Genomic DNA, 27,214 nt, shown 5'->3' with positions numbered 1-27,214 from the left:
ACATCATACCAATTATTGTTAAATTATCTTGAATTGCCAATGGACATAAACTAACATATGTTAGCTTCCACTTTTTAGCATTTGTGTAAAGCCATAAAATATATCAGTTGAAAAATCAGTGTAAAGCAACTCCATCCAACCCTATATAAAGCTTTTGATCCCCCAAAGCAAACATCAATTTTTTTGTCGTTTTTGTACTCGATTTTTTTTTAAGGACAATATATATTGTAAATATATTGGAATTACAAATGTTGAATACAAACAGTTTTGTTGGTCGTACATAAAAATGTTGGTAAAAAAAAACACGTTTAAGTACCTACTAGAATCTAGATTTATATTTTAAACGTAATTACTATATTCCTATAATGCATTGATAGCAAACTGGGCGAGATATTTTGTTTGTTATGGATATTCTGCAAACGCGTTTTGTGTATTTTCTCGTATTTGAACGATAAAAAAAAGAGCGAGCGTTGTCTATCAACTATTATCACAGCATTATAATACAAGGCAAAAGTCGTGCGATCTTACAATAGTGAATACTTATTTGTCTATATCGAATGTGCATGGAATGTATTTGATTGGGGAAAATAAATAAAACTTCATGATAAAAAAAAAAAAAAAAATAGAATGAGAGTATAAACTAAAATTAAGGTAATCAATGTTCATCGTGCTGATAATAAATAGTTAATGTAGATTGCTGGAAATGTAGTTTTTTGATTTGTTTTGGGCGTTTCGAAGTTCGGATTCGGATGTCTCATAGCCGTTCTTGAGAATGGATTTTCAGTACAGTATTTTATAAAATAGAATAATTTACTTATTTCAACTATAAATAATAAAATAAAAGTGGCCAGTGGAAAGTAGAAAGTAGAAAACTAGAAACTACGCTCCTTTTGGCTGCTTCTGTTTTTGCTGCTGCTTCGCTCGTGATTTCACACGTGGCTGCGTCTGCTTTTTCGCTGCTGTTTTGGCCTTGCACTTCCTTTTGCTCCGCTGTTTGGCCAACGCTTTTGTGAGGTGCTTCAGGTACTCAATGTATTGAAACTTGAGAAATAGAGCGTCTAACACGTGCGGCTCCTGCGGCTTAGCAGCGGCTTTGTTTCCTGCCGCCAGCACCGCCTGATTGTGCAACTCGACCAGCGGTGTCTTGAACTGCAGCAGACGCTTCTCCATCGCCATTCGTGGCACGGTTTTGACGACGCCAGGTGACAAATGTTGTTGTTGACTCTGGTTGAGACTAGGCGCATAGAGGCGATTGGTCGCATTGATGGCCTCCTCGACTAAGCAGAGAATGTTCCGCGCACTGGTTCGATAGCGTAACAGCTCGGCGGACAGCGCGCTCTGCGTCTGCCAATTCTCGTAGTCGAAGTGCAGCTGGGCGTGCCGCAGATAGCTGAAGGATGCCACATAGAACTGCATATCATGATGCACACGTCGGAGCAACTGTTCGAGAAAAGAGAGAAAAGTTGAGGGAAAAGTGAAAGGTTAGTAATCATGTGAAACAATTTTTCAATCAAATTAAATATGTGATGTGGAATGGAAATGAGATTTAATGAAGCTATAATATAAATATTCATTGAAACAAGTTGTTGTCACGTAAAAATAAAAAATAATATTACTAAAAAGAATTCTTTGAAGTGGAAAACAACGAACAATAGGCCTGAGTTTCTTCACCATAAATATAAGCTTAAATGTATTTAAATTATTCTTTATTATTTTGTAGAATATTACTAGCATTCTATGTTATCTATAGGTTGCTCATCGACTTTTCTGATTGACTCGTTGCAAACAGATAAAAAAAATAATAAAGAAATTGACTTTATGGCATATCTCTTCAAATCTTTAATTATCAGCCAAATTAATTTTCAATCAAAACTATATTTAATACTTTTTTTGACTCCAGAAAATTTGGCTGGGATCAGATAAAAATTGTAGAAGTTATTTAAGAAATGATTTTGTATGGCAAAAACACCTACTACTATCGGAAAATAGTTTTTTTTGGCTGACAACTTTGTAGGTTTTAATAAAAACTATATGGTGTAAATAACATAACCATTAGTATATTTAAGTATTTTCGCGAAAATTCGTAGCGTTTATTTGAGTGTTGTAGACTGCAGCTTTCGCATTTGTTTCTATTTTTATAATAGTTTATTTTTATAAACAGTTCATATTTTGTCTGTAACGATGCCATGACTTAATAATGTATTTGTAATCAGTAGAAATATCGCGAATGATCTAAGACAATAAAAAAATGCTTTACCTCAGCTAGCAATTCAATTTAGTATAAAGCTTAATATAATAATATACAATTATATACTAAGTATAATATAATTTATGAATATAGCAGAGCAAAGTATTTTTCTGCTGCGATCTCAAAAGGTTATTGACTATGGCTGTTGCTAGCCGAATCTAAAGCGTATTGAAAACCGGCTAGCAAAAATGTGTCATGCCCTTCGCCGCCCCCTCGCACCAACGCACCAACCCATCGCCCTTGTGTCTGGCGAGTCGCGCTCTGCAAAGCTGGCAAGTTGAGTGAACTCTTTACGCAGGCAGCAGCAGCAGCAGCAACGAAACGTTGTCGCTGCTGATTAATAATCAAAATCAATCATACGACATGTTGGCTGAAAGTGAAAACGAACTCCCCCCGCATACTCTCAATCGTTCGACAGTTCATCCCAACTCCCTCTGCTCTCCCTTTGACTACCCTTTGAGAGCACTCGCTCGCTCGCTCGCTCGCTTAACTGTGCTTTCGGTTTCGCAACACACACATACGCAAAGATTTCGCGGCCGCGTGACGTCGCGACGTCAGCCGAACCAAGCGACGCTCGTTCGTCGCTTGTCGTCGTCGTCGTTGCGTCGTCGTCGTCGTCGTCATCTCTACTCCGCCTATCGCGGCATTCGTTTCATTCATGCCGCTGCCGGGGGAATCCACGGCTTGCTCATTCGCATGATTCACACACAACGCGCGCGCTTCGTTCGTTCGTTGGTATCGCTTATCTCTCTATTGTTCTGCCCTCACTCTCTTGGTTTCGCTCTCGCTCTCGCTCTCTTTGTTGAAGCATATCGACTGCGTTGTGACCTCAGGCAATGAGCTGCGGTTGTCGTCTATGCGAGAGTATTTTATGGTGCGGCATGCTTCTTCGACTTCTTCGGTTGTTTGTCGTGTGTGTGCGAGTGTGCGAGTGACGTCAAAAGGCCACGCGAACTGCGAACTGTGAGTTGCAAGTTCTTCTTTAAGCCTTATTTGACTTTCAATATGATTTGCGCAAGTTCGACTCACTTGACAAACACACCGATAAACAAACAACTCATGTCTGATGGCATTCTATATAAATAGCCATGGCGATCGCTCTGCTGCGATTAGCTGCCACACTTCTGTTTGCCCTTAGAGGCTCCGTCATCGGCGGGATAACTGACTTCTTTCAAATACTAACTTATTCTGCACTTAATACACAGATGATTAAAAAGAAATACCTAATTTATACTATAGTGAAAGAGAGGACAACTTATTTGCCTTGATTATTATATTTAATACTTAACAAAACTTGTCATCAACTTGTTTTTTCTTCTTTTTTTTTGCGAATTGCCAGAGCAATTGACGTCGGTTCGGTCTTTAGTCAACATTTATGCTTATTATTGGTAGGTTATTTGCCATTGCTGTTGAGAATTTATTGCTAAACGCTGACTTATCCACATTACCAATAATTCGTGTTTTTTTCCCTCATTTTTTTGTGTTGTTTTGCTTGTTTGACTGACGTCAATGAGAAATTCAGCGAAAGCTTAAGTACAAAGTAATATACATAAGTGTATGTACATTAAATTGAAGCTTAGAACATCTCAAAGTTTAAGAGATCTATACTAAATAATATATATACATATGTGTATAGGGAACGAGAGAGAGAGAGAAACGAGTGAGAAAAGCTGAGAGAAAGCTATGCGTAAGCCACATTTTGGCTAGGTAATGATGACTACTATTTTGACAAGCTTCAAAGTCGAAGAGTCGAAGCTTTCGCTCTTTGCACAAGCAAATATTTGATTCGAAAAGTCAAATTCTCAATCAACAACAGATGTAAATAAAATAATACATCATAAATCGAGGCAAAAATCAAGTTTTGTTATTCCAGTTGAAATTAGTATTGTGCAGCATATTATTGCCATGTTAATTCGCTTAAAGGCCGGTCAAATCCGGAAATGCATATCGAATATATTTCATAGTTCCGTTCAAAACCTGAAGTGTTACATTTTTGTTTCCTTTTTGTGTTTGCTGTCTACCTATCTGCATTTGCTTTCTTTCTTTCTTTGTTAAATTTGCAAGATAAAAGCAGTGCCAAAACCAAAAAAAACAAAAACAAAAACAAAATACTATACAATCAGACGGCGGCGAAACAGAAACATACATATAAACTTCAACTGCCATTGATACTATGCTTTCTCAGGTATTATTCATAGAACACTGACGATCTTATCTGGGCCTCACTTACCACACTCATCTAGCCCCCAATTTGATATACTTTGCGGACTTAACTGCCTTTGAGTTTTTGACGAGTAATCTCTGATTACTGTGTACATATTATTTTATTTTTAGTCTGACTTTGCTTTTATTAAATCGCGTGACTCGAAGTGGATGTATAATTTTCTGATTAGTGCACAAGTCTTATATCTACATACTATTAATAGCGAGCTAAATTTGTATCTTGTTTGTTTGCCGAATCTTGTTTTCTTTAATATGTTTTTTACTTTCGATACAATTGGCCCTTAAGTTAGTACTTGAGTTGAGATCTCTGTCTGATCTCTAATTGATCGTGACTTGCACTGCACCAAGACACTCTTTGAACGAAAGTCGCGTGCTCCTTCAATTTGCAGAATTTTGTTTTGTATTTATTCACGTTTATCATTTTGCACACAAACAGTCTGCATATAATATTTTTGTGCGATTCTTGTTGATTTTTGACAATAACATACGAAATGATCGCTGACAACGTGCGAGACACAACAAGAGAGGCGATTATGTGATTGGATTTCTTTGATAGATCATTTTAATGAGCTTGACTTATGCGCGACTTGCAAATACGAATTTCAATGCCATGAAAAGAGGCTACTTTCTTTGCTTATTAAATCATTTTACCTAGTTTCAGTTGCTCCCATTTATTGTTTACTTTGAGCCGAGGGCAGTTCTATAGAGTATCTCGTTTAATGGCCACAGGCAGTTAAGCAAATTTACTTTAAACTATGGAATATTTCTGTATTTGCTATACTTTTTCAATGTTGCCTTTTAATGTTGCCTTTAAGTGCAACTGAAATTGGCAACTAAGCGGGATATGTGTCTACTTAGCGGTTCTTATTGTAATTCGCCTCAATGCCTAATCACTGTTGCTAAGTCCAACGATGTGGCCAATGGCCACCCTCGCAGCCTAGATTGTGGAACTCATATGACTGACTCGCGCTTGGTTAACTTGTGACGCTTTTTTTGCACCTACGCAATGACGAACGAACGAATGAAGAAACGTATGAGCGAACGAACGATCGAACGGTGAAAAGGCGGCTCACGTGACCCTCTGACTGAGCCTCTAATCAATTTGATTACTTCACGATTGGGTTTGGGTTTGGGTTTGGGTTTTTGGGGAATGGAAATGGAAATTAAATGGGAAACGGAGTGAACTCAACTTGTGGTTAAGTTATTTATTTATCACTTACATTTTTGCTGCTGCTGTTGAGACGAGGCAGAAAATTATATTGGCTGCTCTGCACCTTCCATTGGTCGTGCTTTGAGATGTCAATGGCCTCATTGCCATGTCGATGAATGTTCTCAAACTTCAGTTGCCGCAGCTCTAGGCCAGTTTTGTTTTGCAAAGTGCGCAACAGCTGCAAACAGATGACAAAAGAAGCCAATCAAAATTAGTAAATAAGAAATGTTATTTGCTAGGCAAGTTATTAAATTTTTTTTATCTGATTTTTTTTTGTGCACTTAAAAATTAAAGATTCTGTGCGTCAATGAACCTAATATTAAATTCAAGTTTACTTAAAATATATATGCTTTGCATTGTTTCTTTTTTTTTTGTCGCTCATTTCTTTATTCAGTCAAGTTTCAAATTAATAGATTAATTGTATATTATACAATTGTAATTTATGCACAATCTTTTTTATTTTTATATTTTTTTTTTTGGAATTCCTATTTTTGCTTAAAATTCAAGTTTACTTAACTGAGACTTCTTATTAATAATGAGTTATTGCTAATATTCGAAAAATCATTAATTTAATAAAATATTTGAGAATGTTTCGGGGAAATTTACTTTTTGGTTCAAAATATTATTTAGATTTGAAATCTACATATTTTAAGGTATATTTTTCTTCTTTTTTTTTCTAAATATACTAAGAGAAATATATGTACATGAAAATTTAATTCGATGTTTTCTGATCTTCTCCGACAAATAAAAATACCAATAAATATACCTCGCAAAATGTAAAATACCAAATTGAGCTTAATACTAAATAAATGAGCAAATTTACTTTAACAAATAAATATACCATGAGGCTAAATAACAATTAATATTAATTAAATAAGAAAATCGTCTCTATTAAATTTCAAATTATAAAAAAATAATTAAATAAAATACTTTTTAGACTATTAATATTAAATTAAAATGCAAGTCTTGCCAAACAAATATTTTGCTTATATTTCAGGGACAACATTAATTTCAAATTATTGAAAATACTGAGTCAAGAAATGCAAATCTTTTTTAATATGTATCTTTCTTATTTTCAAATTGATCTATTTATTTATTCTTTTTTTTTGGCACTTACTTTTTTATGTTTAGCACAGCGTTTCTGTGGCCTGACAACACGCGATTCGTTCGCTGGGCCCGTCCAATTGCCACCGCAGCCATTGCTCCACTCGAGGACGGAGCTGTTGAGCTCCAGACGGAAACGCTGCTTGAAGCTCAGCGTGTCCTCACGCTTCTGCAGCCGCAGACGTACGTGTGACGCTGCTGTGGGCGGGGAAGCGGAAGCGGAAACGGAAACGGAAAGGGAAGCAGGCGTTGGAGCTGGAGCTGGAGCTGCCATTGCAAGTCCGATGCCGCCGCCAGCAAACTGATGCAGTTGGCTCATGAAGATGCTGAGGAGCAGCAACTGCGTGGATGTGAATGATTTGATGCTGATGGTTGGACGTCGTCGGGCGGCGTTCGCCGTCTGCGTCGCTGTTGTTGTTTCCCTTGTGTTGGCCGTTTTGTTGTTGTTGTTGCTGTTTGCTCGAAGCCGGCAAACACTTGTCGTCTATAAAGAGAGAGAAAGAGATAGCGATATAGATATAGATTAGAATAGAGAGTAGGCTAGGATTTGGGGATTCCCAAAGTGAGCAAATGGGAAACAAAAAAACGGTGAGCTTGGTCAACAAATAGAAACGTGCGTGGTGACACGGTTATCGTTATCGTAATCGTTATCGTTTGTTATTATTGCCCTCTCTGTCATTGTCGCCGTTCTTTGCTGCTGCTGTCGGCTGTTGGCTGTCGGCTGACATAATTATTTAAAATTAAAGTCTAAATTGGGCTGAATCATCGGGCATTTGCGAATCTGCGCATACACTGCGCTACAAAGTCAACGAACTTTGAGCCCTCCTCTTGCATACTTTTGTGAAATTCAACGTTCACATTCGGCCACTTCTTCTTCTTCTGTGTCTTCTTTTACCCTTACACTGCCTTTGCCACCCGCGCGTCCCCCGCCTTAGAGGGCCCTATACAACCCCCTCTCTCTTTCTTTCTCCCGCTCTCCCGCTCTCTTGGCTCTTCGCTCTCTGTTGTTGTCTTGGCCCGGATCTTGTCCACGCTGTTTTTGGCTGACGCATCGCGCGCACTCTCCGACTTGTTGCCAATTCCCCTCTCTCTCTCTCTCTCTCTCTGTCTTACCCACGCTTGCTCTTTCTCCCTCTCACCCACTTGGACGCCCGCCCGCCCCGAACGTGTAAATTAATTTCACATGTTTCGCTTTTGACTTATGATTTGAACTGGAAAAAGGTTTGCGATGGCAACAAAAGACTTTGAAGTGAACCAAAAGTCGATTTATTCATTTCTTCAAGTTGCATTTCATTTAATTGCAACTTCAGTTTATGGTAATCATTTTATAGTAATAATTGATTTGTCTTTTTGCCTTTTATGTTTTATTTTGTAAGTGTATTTTATTTTAATTTTAAAATGAATCTGTTTTTCAATATCATGTATTTTAAAGTTTTATTTTAATTCATAAATTTTTGCATTTTAGTTTTATAATTTCAGTAATTACTGGTGTTTTTTTTTAATTGTTATTATTTGAATTATTTGTAGTATGCAATTTTATTTAGCTTACTTTGATTTATGATTTATTATTACTATATTTTACTTTTAGTTAATTGTAAATTTATTTATGCTTGTTTATTTGTTAAGTTATATATTGAAATTTTATTTTTCTAACTATGAATTTCTATTTCAATTTTATTTGTTGTGTTTTTAGATTTATATTTTTTTTTTTGGATCAATTTTAAGTCGATTTCTTAATGTGAATAAATTTAGTTTGTTTACGTTTTAAAAGGACTTTAACGAAAAGTGCCTATTAAAAAGCAATTAAATTAAATGAAATTATAGGGTAAACAACTAACTTCAACTGACTACATCTGGGACACAGTTATTGCCACTTACTAATTATCAGGGTATTCCCCAGCTGAATCTCTCTCACTTTACGGCCTCTGACTTGCACAATTGATAACTAACCAACTGTTGTGCTGTAGTTCTCTCCCAATTTGTCGATTGCCTTTAGAGTTTATGATGCAAAGTGCTAGGAATTTCCTAGAACACACGTAGGTCAGGGTTGCCAGCCACACCGCCCCCCCAAAAAATAAATGTATATCAAGATATTTACTATCTCGACAAGAGATTAGCGGCAGAGCTTTATCTTTATGCGTACTTTATCAGTGAGAGAAGAAATTCTCATCTCGCTGTGCCCCAAACAATAAATAGTAAACATACAAATAAAAGTGACAATGAAAAAGAGGGAAAATACAAATTGTATACACACCATTTACACATCAATTTGCAATGAGTCCTGTGGAAATTCCGCTCGGGAAATTCTGATGTGCCACCGCCAAACAAAACGCACACTCACTCACTCTCACACACACACACACACACACACACTGAGTTGTTGTCGCGTAAACAGTCAATTTATTAGAAACGGCAAATTTCACGTATTACCAAAAAAAAAGGCAAATGTTGATTGCAAATTATTGTGTAATAAAACAGGCGAACAAAACAAAAATGCAAAACTTTAGAAATATTATTTCGTTGTGGCGCGTGGAGTATCTCGAAGATACGATTATTGTTATTAGTATTATTAAATGGGGGCAAACACGAAAAAAAAAATTGTCGACGCGCTGCGTTTGACTGCCTGTTTTGATTTGATTTGATTGCCTGGCGATCGAATTCGTTGGCTCTGTCGAGACTCCGATGTCGAGTCGAGTCGAGTCGAGTTGAGTTGAGTTGAGTATTCGCCAACTTTGCTTTCGCAGAGCACAAAGAGTAGAGAGCAGCGACGATGACGATGACGATGACAGCGACTGAGGCAGCGACTGAAGCAGCGACAGAGACTGCGGCGAAGTGAACTCTTCAGTTACTATGAGCGTACTAATGAGGAGGCCACTCTGCTCAAGGAGAAGTCATATTCGCAAGCGTCCGAGCGTATGTGAGTGTGTGCGTGTGTGCGTGAGTGAGTGTGAGTGAGTGTTTGCGGCGGTGAGTGTGCTGCCGCGATGAGTGTATCGACATACTACATACGTCGCACATTTATCTCTCCACACTCGCCTCTGAGTATAACGTTTAGTCGCTGCTAACGATAATCATGCTTATGACGAAGTTCACCAAAAAAAATCAAACGCTTTGACAAAATCGTCTCTTCAACTACGTTGGAAATGACACTGCGAAAACTGCACGCCCCTCTCCCTCTCCCTCTCTATCTCTCTCTCTCTCTCTCTCCTTGACTCCCTCTCTCTCTCTGTATTTCTATTTATGTTACTCTCTTTTATCGCAACAACAAAATAATACAACTCACCCAAGGCAGCAGCTGTTGAGTGCCAGGTGAGCGGCAGCTAAACAGCAGCCGGTAAAATGTTCTGTGCTCAGTCAAACAGCTGAGCGCGAAACAATGAAGCTCAGCTACAATACAATTCCACTGCTTGTGGGCGGCCGCAAAACGGGGCATATCGATTGCAACAGTCGTTTAGTTGCTGGAGAGCAGATACCTGAAAGAAGACGCCACGTAGTCTTAGTAAACTATTTAAAAATTTGATTCTTATTCTAGTTATTTGAAGTACAACTTATTTATTGTATTTATTTTTACTATATATAAAATATGTAATTACATTACAAATTATTTGTGTGGAATCTATTTTACAACATAATATATAAAACACAATATGTATGAGAGCATCTGAAGATATGAATATTTTCATTTAATAATATAGTATTTTAAATTTGAGACTCTAATCAATAGACCAAAAATGTTTTCTTATTAAATTTATAACATTTCTGGTTTACTATATACGTACATACATATTTCAAAATTAAATTATTATTAGTAAATAATACTTTAAGTTTTTATCTTACATTTAATTTATGCAGTTTGTCCACAATATGTATAAAGAAAATAGAATATTAAAGTATTTTTATTTATACATATTTTATACTTAAGTATTCAAAAATTGTATATTAAAATATCTATTTGTATAGAGGTAAATTTTATTGAGTTTACATATTTTTCATGTTTTCAAGTATACAATTATATACAAATTTCATACTACAATTTGAATAGTTAAATATTTATACTTATTATTATAGTATTATTTTATGTTTACATTTTATTAGATATGAATTTATTTTGACTTAATTTAGAATTAACTGGCTTACAACATGTCCTCTGATATCTTTATCTGTTGTGTAGCGCATTTTAATATTCGTTGAGAACTTTGCCTCGTGGAGTTCACTCGTTTTCACAGCTGTGCGTTGACTCTCCCACAAGCTCTGCTATGAATGTGTGTGTGTGTGTTGTGTGTGTTAGCTGCCCCAGCTGTTGTGTGGGTGTCAAACAGCGCTGCCTCTCGCTGGGAGTCGAACTAATGCTAAGCGCTGATTCTCTTTTACACTCGACACTGTGTTAATTTGCTTGTCTTATTGTTATTGTTATTGTCGTGTGTCGATTAACGTTTTTTTTTCGTTACTAACACATGCATGACAACGTCGTTCGATCAGCTGTTCACGCGTCAGCTGAGGGCCGCTCTCTCTCTCTTTCGCTCTTTAGCTCTCTCTCTCGGTGCGCGTGTGCGGCGCTCTCAATAAAAGTAAACAAAAGTGAGAAGCTCACTTGGCAAACTGATTTGCCGGCTATGCCGGAAGAGCGCATCACAATTGCAATAAAATATATAAAAGGCCAATTAACATTAACGTTATCTCCACACTGGATTTGTTTTGCTGTTTTGCTGTGCTGTGTTGCACGTTATCAACAATTACCTGAGACTTTCACTACCAAGTTTATAGCTGCCATTGATGATCGACGCGAGGTGAGGCCAAATCAGCTTTTGTTTTTTTGTTGTTGGTTTTTTGGGTATTTTGATTTTGTACGCCTGCCAAATCATGTCAAAGCTATTTTCCATCGCGATGGAATGGCATTATTCATCGTGTGATCTAAATGTCGGTGGCGGCACAGGTGAACAATGTGTTGTGGGTCACACACACACTCACACACATACACGCACACACACATAGATACGAACTGACACACGCGTACAAAGTTACGCTCGCGTTGCGACGTCACGAGCGCTCCGCACAAAATTTCAGTTATTTCCGTTCAATTTCACAAGAATTGAGATATTACTCATACGCGCCGGTGTCTGCTTGGCCGGCTAGTTAAACTCGCTCTCACGCTCACGCTCTGCTGGCTCACTTACATGCGCACACACACACACAGACACACACACACACACCCTTATTCAGTTGTCTGTGGCGGTTCATTCATGAATTTTTTGCGCGCCGTTTTGAGCGGCAACCAAAAAAATAAAGATCTGCAAGACGATGGCAAGTATCGAAGGAGGAAGAGGCGAAGAAGCGCTCTAGTACACCTCAAAGTGTGAGCTAAATTTCACCATACTCAAAAAAAAAAAAGAAAAAGAAGAGGCATGTACAATGATCAATCCACAAATTACTGAGTGTGCGTGTGTGTGTGTTACTCATGGTGACGTCGCCAATGGAGGCGACTCCGTCTGCCCCGTACATGGTACGAGTTGATTTTCGCGGCATGATTGGGCCAAGCTATTTTTAAACTATTGTGTCGAAGTGTGGGCATGAAGTTTTCATTTGTTGTTACTCTGATTGTGTACTTGCGTAGATAGAGAGGTGGAAGAGAGGGTTAGCGATCGTCGTCGCGTCACCTTCCACCTCCACCTCCGACTCCGACTCCGTCTCCGTCGCCGTCACCGTCTCCGCCTCCACAACAACCTTCATTGGCATTTCGGGGGTATTTACGGCATTTGTTATACCTATTTGGCATGCATGTGGTAAAATGTGTTGATTCAATTGGGAATTTACTTTAACCGTGTCGTGTGAGGCGCCTTATTACTGTTTCATTTTTTTTTTTTGCTGTGTTTATTGCCTTATATGCTCACTGTCTAACGGCTGATGGCTGATCGCTGATCGCTGATGGCTGATGGCGAATGTCTAATGTCTAATGCATGACGCCTGCGTATGAGTAATATTTAACAAATGACAAACTACTTACGGGCACCGAGCTGAATGCTGACCCAATAGTTTACTGATAATTCGCTTCTCTTTTTCTTCCTCCTTTTGTTTTTTGTTGTGTGATAATGAATGCACACATTCGAATAATTAACTAGAGTACTTTACAGATTTAACACAGAATGAATTGGCGCTTTTGAATTCATTTAAGTACTGAAAGTAATTATATATAAGTTTAGTTATTTTTTTATCTGCATTCATAAGGTAAAATGTGATAGTCTGGCGTAAGTTGAAATAGTTTAAATCAGTAGAAATTCTTCGTTTCTTTGCAATCTTCTGGAATACAAATTAAAATATGTACTTCGATGAATTATAAGTTTAGTTATTTTTCATCTGCATTCAAATTCAATATTTAGCTTAAGTTGACTAAATTTAAATCAAGATCAATTCTATGTTTCTTTGAAATACATATTAAAACACAAAATATGAGTATTTCAATGCATTTTGTTTTCATAATTCAAAAAAATACTAATTGTCCATTTAGTTATATTTTATTTGCTTTTAAATCATGTATAAAGTGTCTTATGTACATATGTACAAGAGAATTTCTTAGTTCCTTAATAACATTTTTGATTACTCATTTTATTTGATTCAATATTAAATATAAAATTAAATATAATTGTTAAGCAATAAATATAAATATTAAATGAGTAACAAGCTGAAGAAACCAATTATTGAACTTCCTTATATATACCAAACATTAAATTAAATGAACAACACATAACCTGCTCTTAAATAAGCTAAATTAATCAATTATTCAACTTCTTAAAATATGCCCTTTTATTAATTAATCATTATGCAAAGTCACTGCTAAAAAAAAGGCAAAAGTTTGCTAAATTTAAAAGGTGATTATTGAACTTTAGTACCAAAAAATGCATTGCAATAATAATACAAATTAAATAGCAAATGTAAACATTAATCATGTGCCAAAGTGCAGAAGTTGATGACTAAAATGAATCAAATGTAAGTTTAGAGCGGATGAAGTGTGAAATGAGCGTCATATAAATTATAGTTGCATTCTAAGTGAGGAATGATTAGCAAGCGTAATTTAGTAAACAAAACAAACAACAAATGTATGTATTAGCTGGCCAATTAATAAATAAATAATTAAGCATTCGCGCGCGATCTTCGATCTCGACTTCAGACGCCAGCTGCTAGCTGCCAGCTCAGTGTGCATGACATGGACCGCAAATATTTTTCTGACGACACAATTTGTAACCGCATAATGCTAATTTATTGTCCAATCGATTTGAAACACACAGCAACTAAAAAATGCATCGACAGAGCGAAGAACAGCGCCGTGAACCTCCGGCGAAAATGTCGAAGCCCCCCCCTAAAGAAATGAGTCATAAAATATATTTTACGGCTAATGAAATTTGTGTCCCTTAATTTTATGCAGCGTCAGAGCCACGTACGATTATTCAATGTGTTGTCTTTATGGTTCTTGATTCGTTGTAGTTGTTTCTGTCGTTATGTTATTGTTGTTATTGTTGTTGTTGTTGTTGTTGTTGTTGTTGCTGTTGTTACTGATAGCTGGGTAAATTGATTGAAGAATTCATTCATATATATGCTCGCTGCTAGTTTCATTAATGAGTAGTTTGAGCGCATTGCGTATACGTAATGTGTGTGGCTGTGGCTGCTCGCAATAATAACGTTACAATATTTATTTGTACGCAATGGGAAGGAATAAAGTCCAGTCACAGTCACAGTCACAGTCGCCGTCATCGTTATCGTCAGCGTCAGCGTCTTCACACTCTTCTTGCCACAAAACGGTTATGACGTGCAGCAAAGATGTATCGCAAGATGCTGCTTAAAGAGGGAGCAAGATGATGCAAGAGCAGGAAGCGGGAGGAGGGAATAATACACACACACACACACACCGGGATGCTGCCCCATTAATGGCCGGCAATTTGGTGAGTGCTGTGCACAGTGTTTTCATGTTTGCCGACGGTCGAAAATTTAAAAGTTTCACACATAACAACAAAGTGCAAAAGGATGCAGATCGGCTCTCGGTAGAGAGAGCCGGGCCGGCCAAACTTAATTAGCGCCCATTGCAAAAATATTTACGGCAAAACAAAATAACACCCATTAAGCAAAACAAAGGAGCGCAAACGCGTGATGATCACTGGGCAACGCCCCTGACAAAAGCCCCAAAAGCCCCGAAAGCCCAGAAAGAGACGCACAGTCCGCGTCCATGGGCCAACACGATGGGCCACGTTCAACGATGGACGATGGACGATGGGCACCCAAAAAAACATGCTAAAACAGAAACACCAACAAGTCGATATAGTCGAGAATGATCGACAGCAAGGATACCCAGTGAGCAGTGGAATTCACTTTTTTACTTTTAAAATTGATTACGATTTTGCTGATCTAGAGTTTAGTAATAATGACAAAATGTTTGTCTTAGATGCACGACATCAGCCAGAGATAATTGAGTATGTTCTTATGTTCTCATACAAAAGTAATAAGTTTTTATTATTTCAAGACAAATACTTAATCTTTTTGAATGTTGCTTTTGTTAGAAGAAAACAAAAAAATATTGTATTATCATTATTGAAATAATATGTTGAGAATAACTTTTATATTTCGCTCATTAAACTGTTGAATAACATTTAATTTTGAGTTTTAAAAATAACAATGTCACAATAGCTTTTAATATTTGTTTTTATTAAATTAGTGTATACCATATAAATTTCGACTTTCGATAAAAATAACAATAGCTGATTAAATTTGTTAATTTATGGTTGGATTGTAGAAAAAGATTAAAAATTTCGAATTTATAAATAGCAAAAGCAGAATAAATTTTGAAGTAATTGTCAAATATAAAGCTAAAGTATTTAAAAAGATTTCAATTTTGATTTTATAAATAGCAAATGCAGAACAATTAATTTAATTAAGTAATCGTTAAATACTATTTTGATTTTGTGTAAAAGTGAAACAATGATAACAAAATTAATTATTATGCAATTATGTATAGCAAAGATAAAATGTATTTTGTAGTTTTATTTTACAAAGTTAGATATTACAGCAATTCAATTTTTGAGTTTGTTTAAGTTAAAATATATTGAAAAGCAAATTATAAAAACAGAAGTAAGAGGAACATAAACCATTTAATTCCATACACGTGTATATAAGCTTAATAGGTGCTTTCTTAAGTCTGCTTTCGACATTCATAAAACATGAGACTTCTTGTTATTTGCACAGGGTATTTTATAAAGCAAGACAAAAGAAAACACATGCACCGTATAGTCATATGTATGAGCATCAAAGGCCGCCACAGGATCGCGCAGCAGCAGCATCAACAGCAGCAGCAACAGCGGCAGCAGCGGCGGCCATGGGAGGTGCAAACGCCTCTGCTTCTGCTCCCCAGTTAAAGAGTCAGCTCCAACCAGAATCACGGTCTCAGTTTCAGTTTCAATCGCAGTCGCAGTCTGTGTCTCATTCTCAGTCTCAGTCTCAGCCTCAGACTAAGACTCAGATTCAGACTCGGTCTTAGGCTGGCTAACTGTCCGTTCCGGCCGCGGCCGTCATTATAAGCCGTCACCTTGTTGTGTAGACATTGGCCATGGCCACCGCGCAGAGCACCGCACAGCAACAGCAACAACAACAATAACACACAGCCATCCAGAAAGAGAAACAACAACAACAACAACAACAACAAGAGGAGCAACAGAAACAGAAACAGACTGCTAATCCGGTTCGGTTTCGAGTTCGGCGGCAATCGCTGAAGTGAAATCAACTCGTTAACTCGTTACCAAAACTGATCCCATTTAGCGGCGCATCGCGGCGCCAGCCAGAAGGCCAGACGAATGCGCTACACTCTACACGCTACACGCTACACTCTACACTTTAAACTCTTCACTCTACATTATACAATCTACACTTTACTCTCTACACCGAGTCCTCTAAATCACATTTCACAACTCTACACTACTGAAAACTTCTTCACACTCTCGATCGATATCCCACTCTATTCTACACAAATCTAAAATTAACTTTACACGAATCTATTATCAACTCTCCCTTGATGTACTCTACTCTACACTAATCTAACATTAACATGCCAATACAGCATCAACTCTTCATTGATCTACACTACATTACATTGCTTTATACTACTCTGCATTATATAAATAACTCAACACTAACTTACCATTAACTCTACACTACTCTACACAACTTTGCACGATTTGTCACTTTTCTATCCACTCTACACAGCTTTGCCCAACGCTATTCTATTGATTTTTACCCTACACAAATTTTTGATCTCTACACACAACGCAACACTAACTATTAAAATCTTCACTACACTATTCCTTAGTTCTTTACTCTAAAAAAACTCTTTAAACATTATGCTTTACATTATTCTCAACGTTTCATCACTTCTTTAATCTGATAAGTGCAACGGTTCAAGGATGATCCGCAAATGCAGTTGCAATATCTCGCCTAGGTGCGATCTCGATTTGCATAGTTTCTGCAATATTATTTTACTTAATATACATAACCAAATCATTGAAACACTGTTGTTCTTTGCACTTATTACAAAGATAAAATCTAATAATACAATGTGGCCAAACTTCAGTTCTTTGCACTTAGTAGCCTATTTTGATGCTGTTAAACAAAACGTGGACGTAAGTGCAGTATGAAGCATATTATTGAGTAACTTGATAAATTTCTGACCAACATTTAATTGATTTAGATGCAGATGTAGCGAACTCGAAAGACGGAGAGACACGAATAAACGCGAGCACAAAAAAAATAAGGAAAAATAAATTCGAAAAAAGGCGAAGACGCATTGAGGTTGGCGGCTGCAAGTTTGGACGGCATCGGGAATGGCAACGGCAACGGCAACGGCAACGGCAACGGCAACTTTGGACGGCGCATCCGCGTGATCAGCATCATCATCGCCAACACCAACACCTTCATCATTATCTGCTGCGTCTGCCACGGTCGCGGTGGCGGTGGCGGCGGCGTCTTCGAGTTGGATTTGATGTTGCGCGGCGACTTCGTCTTCGTCTTCGTCTTCGACTTGGGCATGGACTTGGACTTGGACTTGGCGGTGGCAGCCTGAGGGCGCTGTTTGTTGGCGCTGACTGGCTGCGCTCTCAAATCGACGGCGCACAGTGGTTCCGCCCATAGGCCAAAATTAAAAAAAGTCATAACAACAAAAATTTACGAAAAGTAAACAAATCGTTACTAAAATGTCCAAGCTTCTTCATTGCAAACTAGATTTTTCTGGAAATCTAACGGGACATTCTAAAAATAGAATGCAAAGTGTGAACACGTCTTCAATTTTGCTGCTGCAAATGCGTTTAGTGAGCTTTTTGTCAAAACAAAAGTGAAGTTTAAAGTGGTCGGACGTTCGCAAAAATTCACCAAATTGAATTAGTTAAAAAGGGTATTAAAGTTGAAGATATTTACTTTAACAAGTTCTTTTACTGAAATTAATTTGAATTATTTATTATTTGTTATTGTTTAATTATAATTAATACTAATTTTCAGTGAATTGTGATCGCCATTTTCTCTGTTTAAGTAGATTTTTAGATATGTTCCCCGATTCCCCTTTATGAGTGATATCAGTGCATTTGCCAATGTTTTCAGGTAATAAAAATGTTAAGTTCAGCTGCAGATTTTGGCAGACGTGTATATACACATTAATAAACTCACGCTATCTTACTATTTTCAAGGTCAAATTTGCGACGCAATCTGCTGCTCCTTCTTTGCCTTTGTGATGTTTTTTTTGTGTTTGTGGACAATTTTACATATTCTTTTTCGCTTATTTTTATATTATCATTTTTTATTGGCGCTTCTTATACCTACGAGCTTTTACGCATGTACATCTTTGATCTTTGGTGCACAGAAGAGGGCACGAATGCAGAAAAAACTCGAAAAGTAATTAGTTTAGTAGAAGAAAGCAGAAAGGTAATTTAAATACTCTTATACATATCTTGGATGCTAATAATCAAATTTTAGCACTGTAACTCCACCGGAAGTATTTTGGCGCACTATCGGCATATAAGCCATACTAAGGTTGTATGGGAGCTATAGGATATAGTATTCCGATCTAGACAATTTTTTTACTATATATTCAAAATATTTTTATAGAATTTTGGGCAAAATTTCGTAGCAATATAAAAACTAGAAGTATTTTTGGCCGCATCTCCCATACTGGCGGAACCACTGTGCGGCGGGACCCGACAATTGCTATTGAGGCGAGCCACCAAAAAGTAGGTGGTTATGAGCTGTTGAAAGCGACCTTATGCGGCTTCCGCTGCAGTCGCAGAGCCATTCCATTCCATCGAGTTGTATGTGTGTGTGTGTGTTTGTATCGATGAGTATCACAGTGGGCAATATTGTTGCATGCTTATTGTTTTTGTTGTTAGGGATAGGCAAAGGGATAGGCAAAGGGATAGGGATAGGGATAGGGATAAGGGAGTCCATAGGATAGCAGCAGTCTTTGTCTTGGGACCGTCCATATTATTAACTTATTTTCAACCAATAAAATGGCAATGAAGCGAACGAGGCGATCGCGTCGATCGAGGCGAGAAACTGGCCAACGGAGGAGCAAACGGAGGCGCACAAAATGCGGTTCCCACAGTTATTATTTTTAAGACTGAACTATTTGATGTGGAAGTAATGCGATGACGGCGGCGATGAGGTGAGACGACGACGGCAACGGCAACGGCGACGCTGAGGATGACGATGACGATGACGGTCATGTCAGTGTTGGCTTCGATGGCGCCTCATTTGGCATTGGTGTTGATTGGCCCAGGCAAAAGTGTCAAATGACAATGGCAAAGACAGAGACAAGCACACGCTGTCAGACAGAGACAGAGACAGAGACAGCTACAGCGAGAGTGGGAGTGGGAGTGAAAGGGAAAGACACACTAAGAGAGAGAGAAAGATGAGAAGCAGTGCAAGTGCTGTGTAAAAATTGTTAATGGCGCGCTCTCAACTTATGAGCTGTGATTAATGAGTAACCATTAATCGCCCGCAGTTACAGTTACACTTGTACTTGCCACTGCAACACCAGCAGCAGCAACAGCAGTTGCAACAACACTAACAACACTAACAACAACAACAACAATAGCAGCTGCGACATTTACCTGCGAACACACTTGGAGACCACACAAAGCGACTGCGGTAATTGCAATCAAAGTGAAGAGAAGACACCATCGAAGCACTGCGCAAATGCAATGCAATGCAAATGCACGAATGCAGCGATACCCTGTAAGCTGAGACATCCTATAGAAATGCCTCATTTCGAGTGCAGGGTACAACAGGAATCATATAACGGACAATCACAATACCCAAAACGAGATTAATAATTATATTGAATGATAGTTCCTTTTAGTTGCCACAACTTACACGAGCCTCGTCTCTCTATCTCTCTCTCTCTCTCTCTCTCTGTCTGTGTGTGTGTTTTTGTTCGTTGTTGTATTTTGAAGTGTACAATTTCACAACATTTAATTCGAGATTTGAGCGACAGGTACACATGGACATCGACACGAACCTGGACATGACGTTGGACACGGACTTCGACATGAACTTGGACACAACAATTCAATATTAAGCATGTTGTTCTCTTTCTCATATGGCACATTTTTGTACGAGAATACATCTGAGTGTGTTTTACCTCTCCTTCATCTTGTGCTCGCATTTTTTGTTGTATTCTCTTTTTCATTTTTTACAAGACCTCCCGCACATGTTTTAAACCTGCCGATTCATAATTCTGCATTTTATGTTTTAAGGAGGCAAAACTGAGTGGAGTCGCTTGTTGTTGATGAGCAGCCGCCTTGATTCAACCTTTGTGTGGCGGCAGAGAGTACAAAAAAACAAACAAAAAAAATAATAATAATAATAAGAAAATACTAAACTGAACTGCCTCACGAGATAAGCATCGGACGAGGCAGAGCCGCAAAGCCGCACAGCCGAAGCGACGACCACCCGAGACCCGATTGGAACTTACAGCCTGCGACTCTCTGGATCAGTCTCAGTCTCAGTCTCGCTGTTGTTGTTGTTGTTGTTGTTATTGTTGATGTTGCTGCCCCAACTCCAGCCATCTGGAATGACAGATTGGACCACCATTTGCACATGTGACGAGGATGATGCCACAACCAACAACCTGAGCACAGCGATCAAATACCAGTTGAAGCTGCAGCTCAAGCTGAAGTTGAAGTTCGAGACATTCAAATACAAATCGATGAGCATTTAGAAATTTGCACTTTCCCCTTCAAAGGAAAGGAGTGAATTTGTGTAAAGTGGTTACAAAAACAATGAAATCAGTTTGTGTGAAAATCTAGTATTGCATTTATCCTTATTGTTCATATTTCAAGCACACTTTGCTTCTAGTTGATCATTCTAAAATTCGCAATTAATAATAAAATTATTAAGATTGCAATTATTCTGAAACAAAAAGAATGAAAAAAAATAGCATTTAAAAAAAAAGAATAAAGTTCGCATAAAATATAATAGAAATAAGACTAACAAATCATAGAATAGCCAAAAATTATATATGATGTTGTCATAACTTTTTTACATTTAAAGATTGACAATTTTCTATCTCAAGTTTACGCCGTTAAATAAATTCTATTTGGTTTATTTTCTATTACTTTATATGTTTTATAATTAATTTGTATTTATTTAAAATTAAAGCTTTAATGTTTGATTCTCTGAAGCATTTTTTACTGAAATGTTTGTGATCAAAAATTCAAATTAATTTGATATAGTTTGTTCTACTTTTAAATAGTAATTTGACATTACATAAAACAAAATTTGTATAATCATTGTAAATTGACATTAGAACTTGCATGATCATTATCATATTTTAATTTAATATTTAGAAGTAATTATTATTATTATTAAAACATAGATCACAAAGAAATGTATAACCTTGTAATGTTTTATTTGAGCAATGGGTTCTTCATTTATTTTTCATCTTGTTTTACTAAGATTTATTAATTAAGAGATTTCCAAAATTCAAATTTTTTCAGTGATAAATTAGCATTTTTATTAGCCGAATGCGTTTTTTTTAAACAATTATATTGTTTAAAAACACAAATTTGTAACTTGTTTAGTTTTGTTGCAAATATTTTCTAAGTGTGTTGTAATTGATAATGATCGAACTATAATTATATTTTTAGTAAATATGTAAGCTCATTATTAAATTCAACACACTTAGAAAAGATTTTCGACCAATTTGAAAGATGTATATTCATATAGAGTAGAGTTTCGTATGAAATATTAGTGTCATGTGTAATTTATAGTATATTAATTATAAAATGTGATACAAATATTTGATCAGTAAATTTAAAAAAGAGATCGATGGCATAGGAATACACACGTTAGTACTATTAAATATATAGCGAATCGCATTGCATACCACGATACTATACGATTTCATTCCATTCCATTCAATTCCATCACATTAAATCGAAAGACAAATGAAGACAATGACGCAGCAGCAGCAGCGGCAGCAAAAGCAAAAGCAGAAATACGATAATTGAGTGCTCATTTGTCTTACACGCAGAGGAGAGGTTGTTTCAGCTACAAGAAATGCTTCGCTATATAGCTAGAAGGCAAACACACGCACACTCACACACACAGGCACACACAGACATATAAAGAGGGGCAAGGAGTGTTGTGATCAGCGTTGATGGTGGCACTGCCACTGCCACTCTTTACCTTAGCTGATGATGATGATGGTGGTGGTGGTGGTGGTGGCGGTGTCAGAAGGGGAAGACCGAGAAACGGAGGGGGAGGGTGGGAAGACAAGTGCAAGAGATATATTCAGTCGGTGGCAGGTATAATTTGGTATGCTTTGGTATGCCCGACTACAACACGCGTTTTCATGCCCACATTGACGAAGTCCAGGGTACAAATTTTTATGACATCGCCACGGATTTTGTAAGCTGTCTGCCCCCGTTCTCCGTAGTTCTCTCTCTCTCCCTCTCCCTCTCCCTCTGCATTTACCCTGCATTACTGTATCGAATGTCCTGGCTTTTGGTAACCAAAATGCACTCTCAACTTAGCTCTGTCCACTTATGTAATGTCTTTTTTCATTTGGTTTTGTTTTTTATTCAGATGCATTCCGCAGTTAAATGAATACCAATCGCAATTGCTGGTGTTTTGTCGGTCGTTGAATGTCCGTTGTCGTCCCATATCGGTTGTCGGTTGTTGTCATTGTCTGTATCTCTGTATCTCTATCTGTATCTGTATCTCTATCTACATCTGTATCTGTTGCTGGCATAATTATAGACACATCAGCTGTTTGCAACGACTTGCTGTTAGAGACTTGTGTAGGCCAGTTTATTTGATTTTCATGAATCTCAATTGTTTTGTAATGGCAGCAGAGCTTGAGCAACTTGACAGCAATGCAACTGCAACTGCGACTGCAACTTCGCCTGCCACTGTCATGCACAGAGAGAAAATAATTAACTCAACAGATAAAAATGGCTATTAAAAATAATACTGAAGATTTAATGGATTCGATTAGTTATGAAACTACTTCGAATTTTCTTTGCTAAAAGTCAAAAGAACCAAAAATAATATTATTAAAATAATTATACAATATATTATGTTGTTTTAACGTCTTTTCAATTAAAAATCTTCAATTTTCTATTTCAAGTTTACTCCCCCAAAGAAATTCAAATTTGATTTGATTTACCATGAGTTTTGCAATTGAATTTTATAAGCGAAAAATCTTTACATTTTTATACGATTTCTTTTTAATTTATATCGATTTGTTATTTATCTACATATTATAAAGAATGTGGTTTTAATTTATTTCGATTTATTTGATCAATATTTAATATTAGTTTATTATGAAGATTATAGTCTTTGTTTGCTTTCTTTGATTCATTATCAATATTTAAACTTTAGCTTATTGTGAAGCTGTCAATCTCAGTTTATTTTTGTCAATTGAATTGTATAAGCGAAAAAATTTAATTTTTATATGTTTTGTTCAACTTTTTAATGGAAATTACTGAATGGTCTTTATTTGTTTATTAAGATTCGTTATCAATGTTTGAACTTGAGTTATTTATTTTTGTATTCTAAATATTATCAATATTTTAAATTTAGTTTTTATTTTTTAGTTATTTCAAGCAATTTTGAACTTTAGTTAACTATAATGAAAATGGTCTTTACCTTTAACTTTGATTGATTATCAATATTTAAACTTTAGTTCATTATGAAGTTGCCATTCTTTGTATTAATTTAAGAAACTTAAATGGCAGTAGTTGCTTTTTTCTGTGTGCCGCTAGTGGCGGCTACAAACGCAGCTAAAGATACATTTACAGCTGCAGATATAGGTACAGAGACAGATACAGATACAGATACAAATACAGATACAACAGACAGCAGACAGCCGTATGCTGCATACAAATTGATAACCAAGCCTCGTACGAAGAATTGACAAACTGACTGGATGCATGACGGACTGACTGGCAGGCAACGACAAACAACGATATCACTTGCCGCTCATTCGATGGCAAATTAATATAATTATCATTGCACGAACCGGAATTACACGAACAACACAACAGCAACAACAACAATTGTACTCTATTATGAAAAGAAAAACAAAACAAGTAAGAAAGCTACCGTCGTGAGAGCTCGACTGTGAGATACCCGCTCTCTATTTTGATTAAGAGCAAAACATTGCGGTATTCATTTTAAAATCTACCAAATTAAAAATATACCAAATGTCGTATTTTGTATATAGGTATAGTACTGTATTAGATTAATGATTTAGATAATACCAGATCAATACACTGCAAAAATACTAAAAATATACAAAGAGTCTTTATTTAGTATACTGATATAGTACTACATTCAAAATATACTAGATTGTTAATTAAATCAACTGAATAAGAGCAAAACTGTGCAGTATTAATTTTAAAATATACAAAATAATTATACCGAATGAATACTAAAAATATACCAAAAGATAAATTTGATATATTTATATAGTACTACATTCAAAATATACCATAAAGTGCAAAATATACAAAAATTATACTAGATGCTATATTTGAAATATCTATATAGTACTATACTCAAAATATGACAAATTGTCAGCCAAAGCAATTAAGACTCGTAGTAACTCTCTAAGATCTACGGACGGACAGACAGACGGACGGATATGGCAATATCGTCTCGGCAGAATATACATATGTATATACTCTATGGGGTCGGAGATGCTTCCTACTGTTTGTTACATACATTTCCTGCCGACACAAACTTATAATACCCTTCTACCCAATGGTCAACGGGTATAACAAGACTGCAAGTTGGACAACGATGGCAAGAGACTTGAAGTCTTGAACACTTCCATCCTCAACGGAGTGGATTCAATACGGAATGGGGATTATGATGCAAACAACAATAACAACACGGACAACAAACTGGCAAAGAGACAAAACACAACACAAAACAAAACATAGCAGAACAACAAACACAAATAAACAAATCAAAGAAACAGCGAAACCCATAATTAACGCCACAAACGCAAATATTAAGCCCCCAATCAAAGTCGTTATCGGAGCTGAAGTCGCAATTGAAATCACACTGGGGAGACTCCGCTACTGAGTTCGAGTCTCAGTCTCAGTCACGTTATCGATAGTCACAATCTCTGTCATCTGAGGAGCTGCTGCCTACTTTGCCACCATGTATCTATCAGATGCGCATTGCATAAAATAGATACAGATACGGGTATTTACTCAGACAGTAGCCGAAGCGAAGCAAGTGGCGCTTGATCACAAAACAACAGCATTAAAAACAGGCTGAGATTAGTGCACCGAGATAAGTGCGAGCGGTAGTTAGTACTTATGTTTATTGTAGCTCCGCCACCAGCCGGCAGAGGGCGTAACTCATCTCGCGAATATTGCGTATCCTCTTTATGGTACTCACTGTATGTTATATGCTTCATTTTTATGTAATGTGCGCAGATGCCGCGAGAAATTCATTTCACACGCATCATCAAAATATCATCTCAATTTAAATAACATTTCAATGTATTTGAAATTAATTCACATATTTATATATATTATATTATATTATATTATTATTATATATTTTAATTTCCAATTGTTCCTTAGTATATTTTTTTACATGAATAAATTATAATATACTTAATTTATGTAAAACTGCATTTCAATTAAATTGCTTTATTATGAAAATGATTTACTGCATTTATTATATTATAAGTATTTTATTTATTTTTATTACTAAGCCAATTCATGAATTTGTTTGTTGCTTATTTATTATTCATTTATTTATTTACTTAAAGTCGACAATGTATGACCTGTGGACACTATTTAAATCTACAAATTATGATAGATAATTCTAAAACATTAAAGCAACATAATAAATTAAAGGTTAAAATTAAAAAAATACTTAAAATTTGTATTTAAAGTTAATGTTATCAAAAACCAGTATTTTTAAATAAAAGAAGAAAATACACAGTTTTACATTTAGCTTTGATCAACGGCTGCTACTACCACTAATAACATTCAATTATATTTTTTAACACGACACTTGTTAAAACTCGAAGAAAGTATTGCACATTTATACAGAAAATTTTTAATAATAGTTGTTTACTTATAGCTTGCATCAAAGATATATATTTGGGTAATTCTCTGAGGGATGTCGCGTGCGAACATCTTTTCAGTTTTAAAAATAAGAAAATGTAATTTTAATAGCTCTAGATAAGTACTTTAGAGCTAAGAATGTTTTGGAATCTTCTTTCTGTTTTGTTTCCTGTTCTGATAATTGTAGAAATTAACAAATTCGTACGCAAATGAACGAATTTATATATTTTATCGTAAAACAGAACAAGTTTCTAAAATCAATCTTAGCTCTAAAATTTGTGCTAATCCATAGCCTTAAGAATAATCTTGACTTATTTTTAAAAGTGTTTTAGTTTATGTTTTTTTTTTTAACTGTAAATGTGATCGGACGCGACATTTACCAGAGAATTACCCATTTGTATTATTTCTTTTACTGTGTGATGTGATGCTTACTTATTATTTGTACTATTTACAATATTTGTATTATTGTACTTTGTTTTTTGAAATTGTCTAAATCACCAAACTCGGCTTACGCAATAGTAAAAGAAACTTGTCTCTAATAAAGCAAAAGACTCTTTGGAAGTTTATATTTCGACTGTGGAATTATCGCTTAAGACAAAGTCTAAATTCTTGGCCATTAAACATAAGTATTTTTAGGCGTTTCGGTTGCCTCAGCATGACACGTAGTTTCAATATCTTGTATTGCGGTTAATGACTAATTTGTAAGTTTATTTGGCTTCTGATAACATAAAACATAATGCTGTACACTTTATTTGTCATGTACTAAAATCATCATATTCCGAAATAATTGTTGGCGCATGGAGAAATTCGCTTCCA

At 36.3% G+C, this 27,214-nt stretch overlaps 1 protein-coding gene across 1 annotated transcript; it reads right to left on the bottom strand.

Annotated features, from left to right (window-relative positions):
• Positions 1–777: 777 nt before the first annotated feature.
• Positions 778–9,745, bottom strand: LOC133847948 (uncharacterized). The gene is made up of 4 exons (XM_062283289.1): positions 9,040–9,745; positions 6,799–7,269; positions 5,692–5,859; positions 778–1,440 (listed from the first exon to the last, which is right to left on the bottom strand). The coding sequence occupies exons 1-4, from the start codon at positions 9,040–9,042 to the stop codon at positions 880–882; spliced, it is 1,203 nt and encodes a 400-aa protein (XP_062139273.1). The 5' UTR covers positions 9,043–9,745; the 3' UTR covers positions 778–879.
• Between the last annotated feature and the right edge of the window lie 17,469 nt (positions 9,746–27,214).

This window comes from Drosophila sulfurigaster, chromosome X (genome assembly GCF_023558435.1).
Source record: "Drosophila sulfurigaster albostrigata strain 15112-1811.04 chromosome X, ASM2355843v2, whole genome shotgun sequence".
Classification (NCBI taxonomy): Eukaryota; Metazoa; Arthropoda; class Insecta; order Diptera; family Drosophilidae; genus Drosophila; species Drosophila sulfurigaster.
Note: the sequence above shows the minus strand (reverse complement) of the source record. Positions and strands in the feature narration are given on the sequence as shown.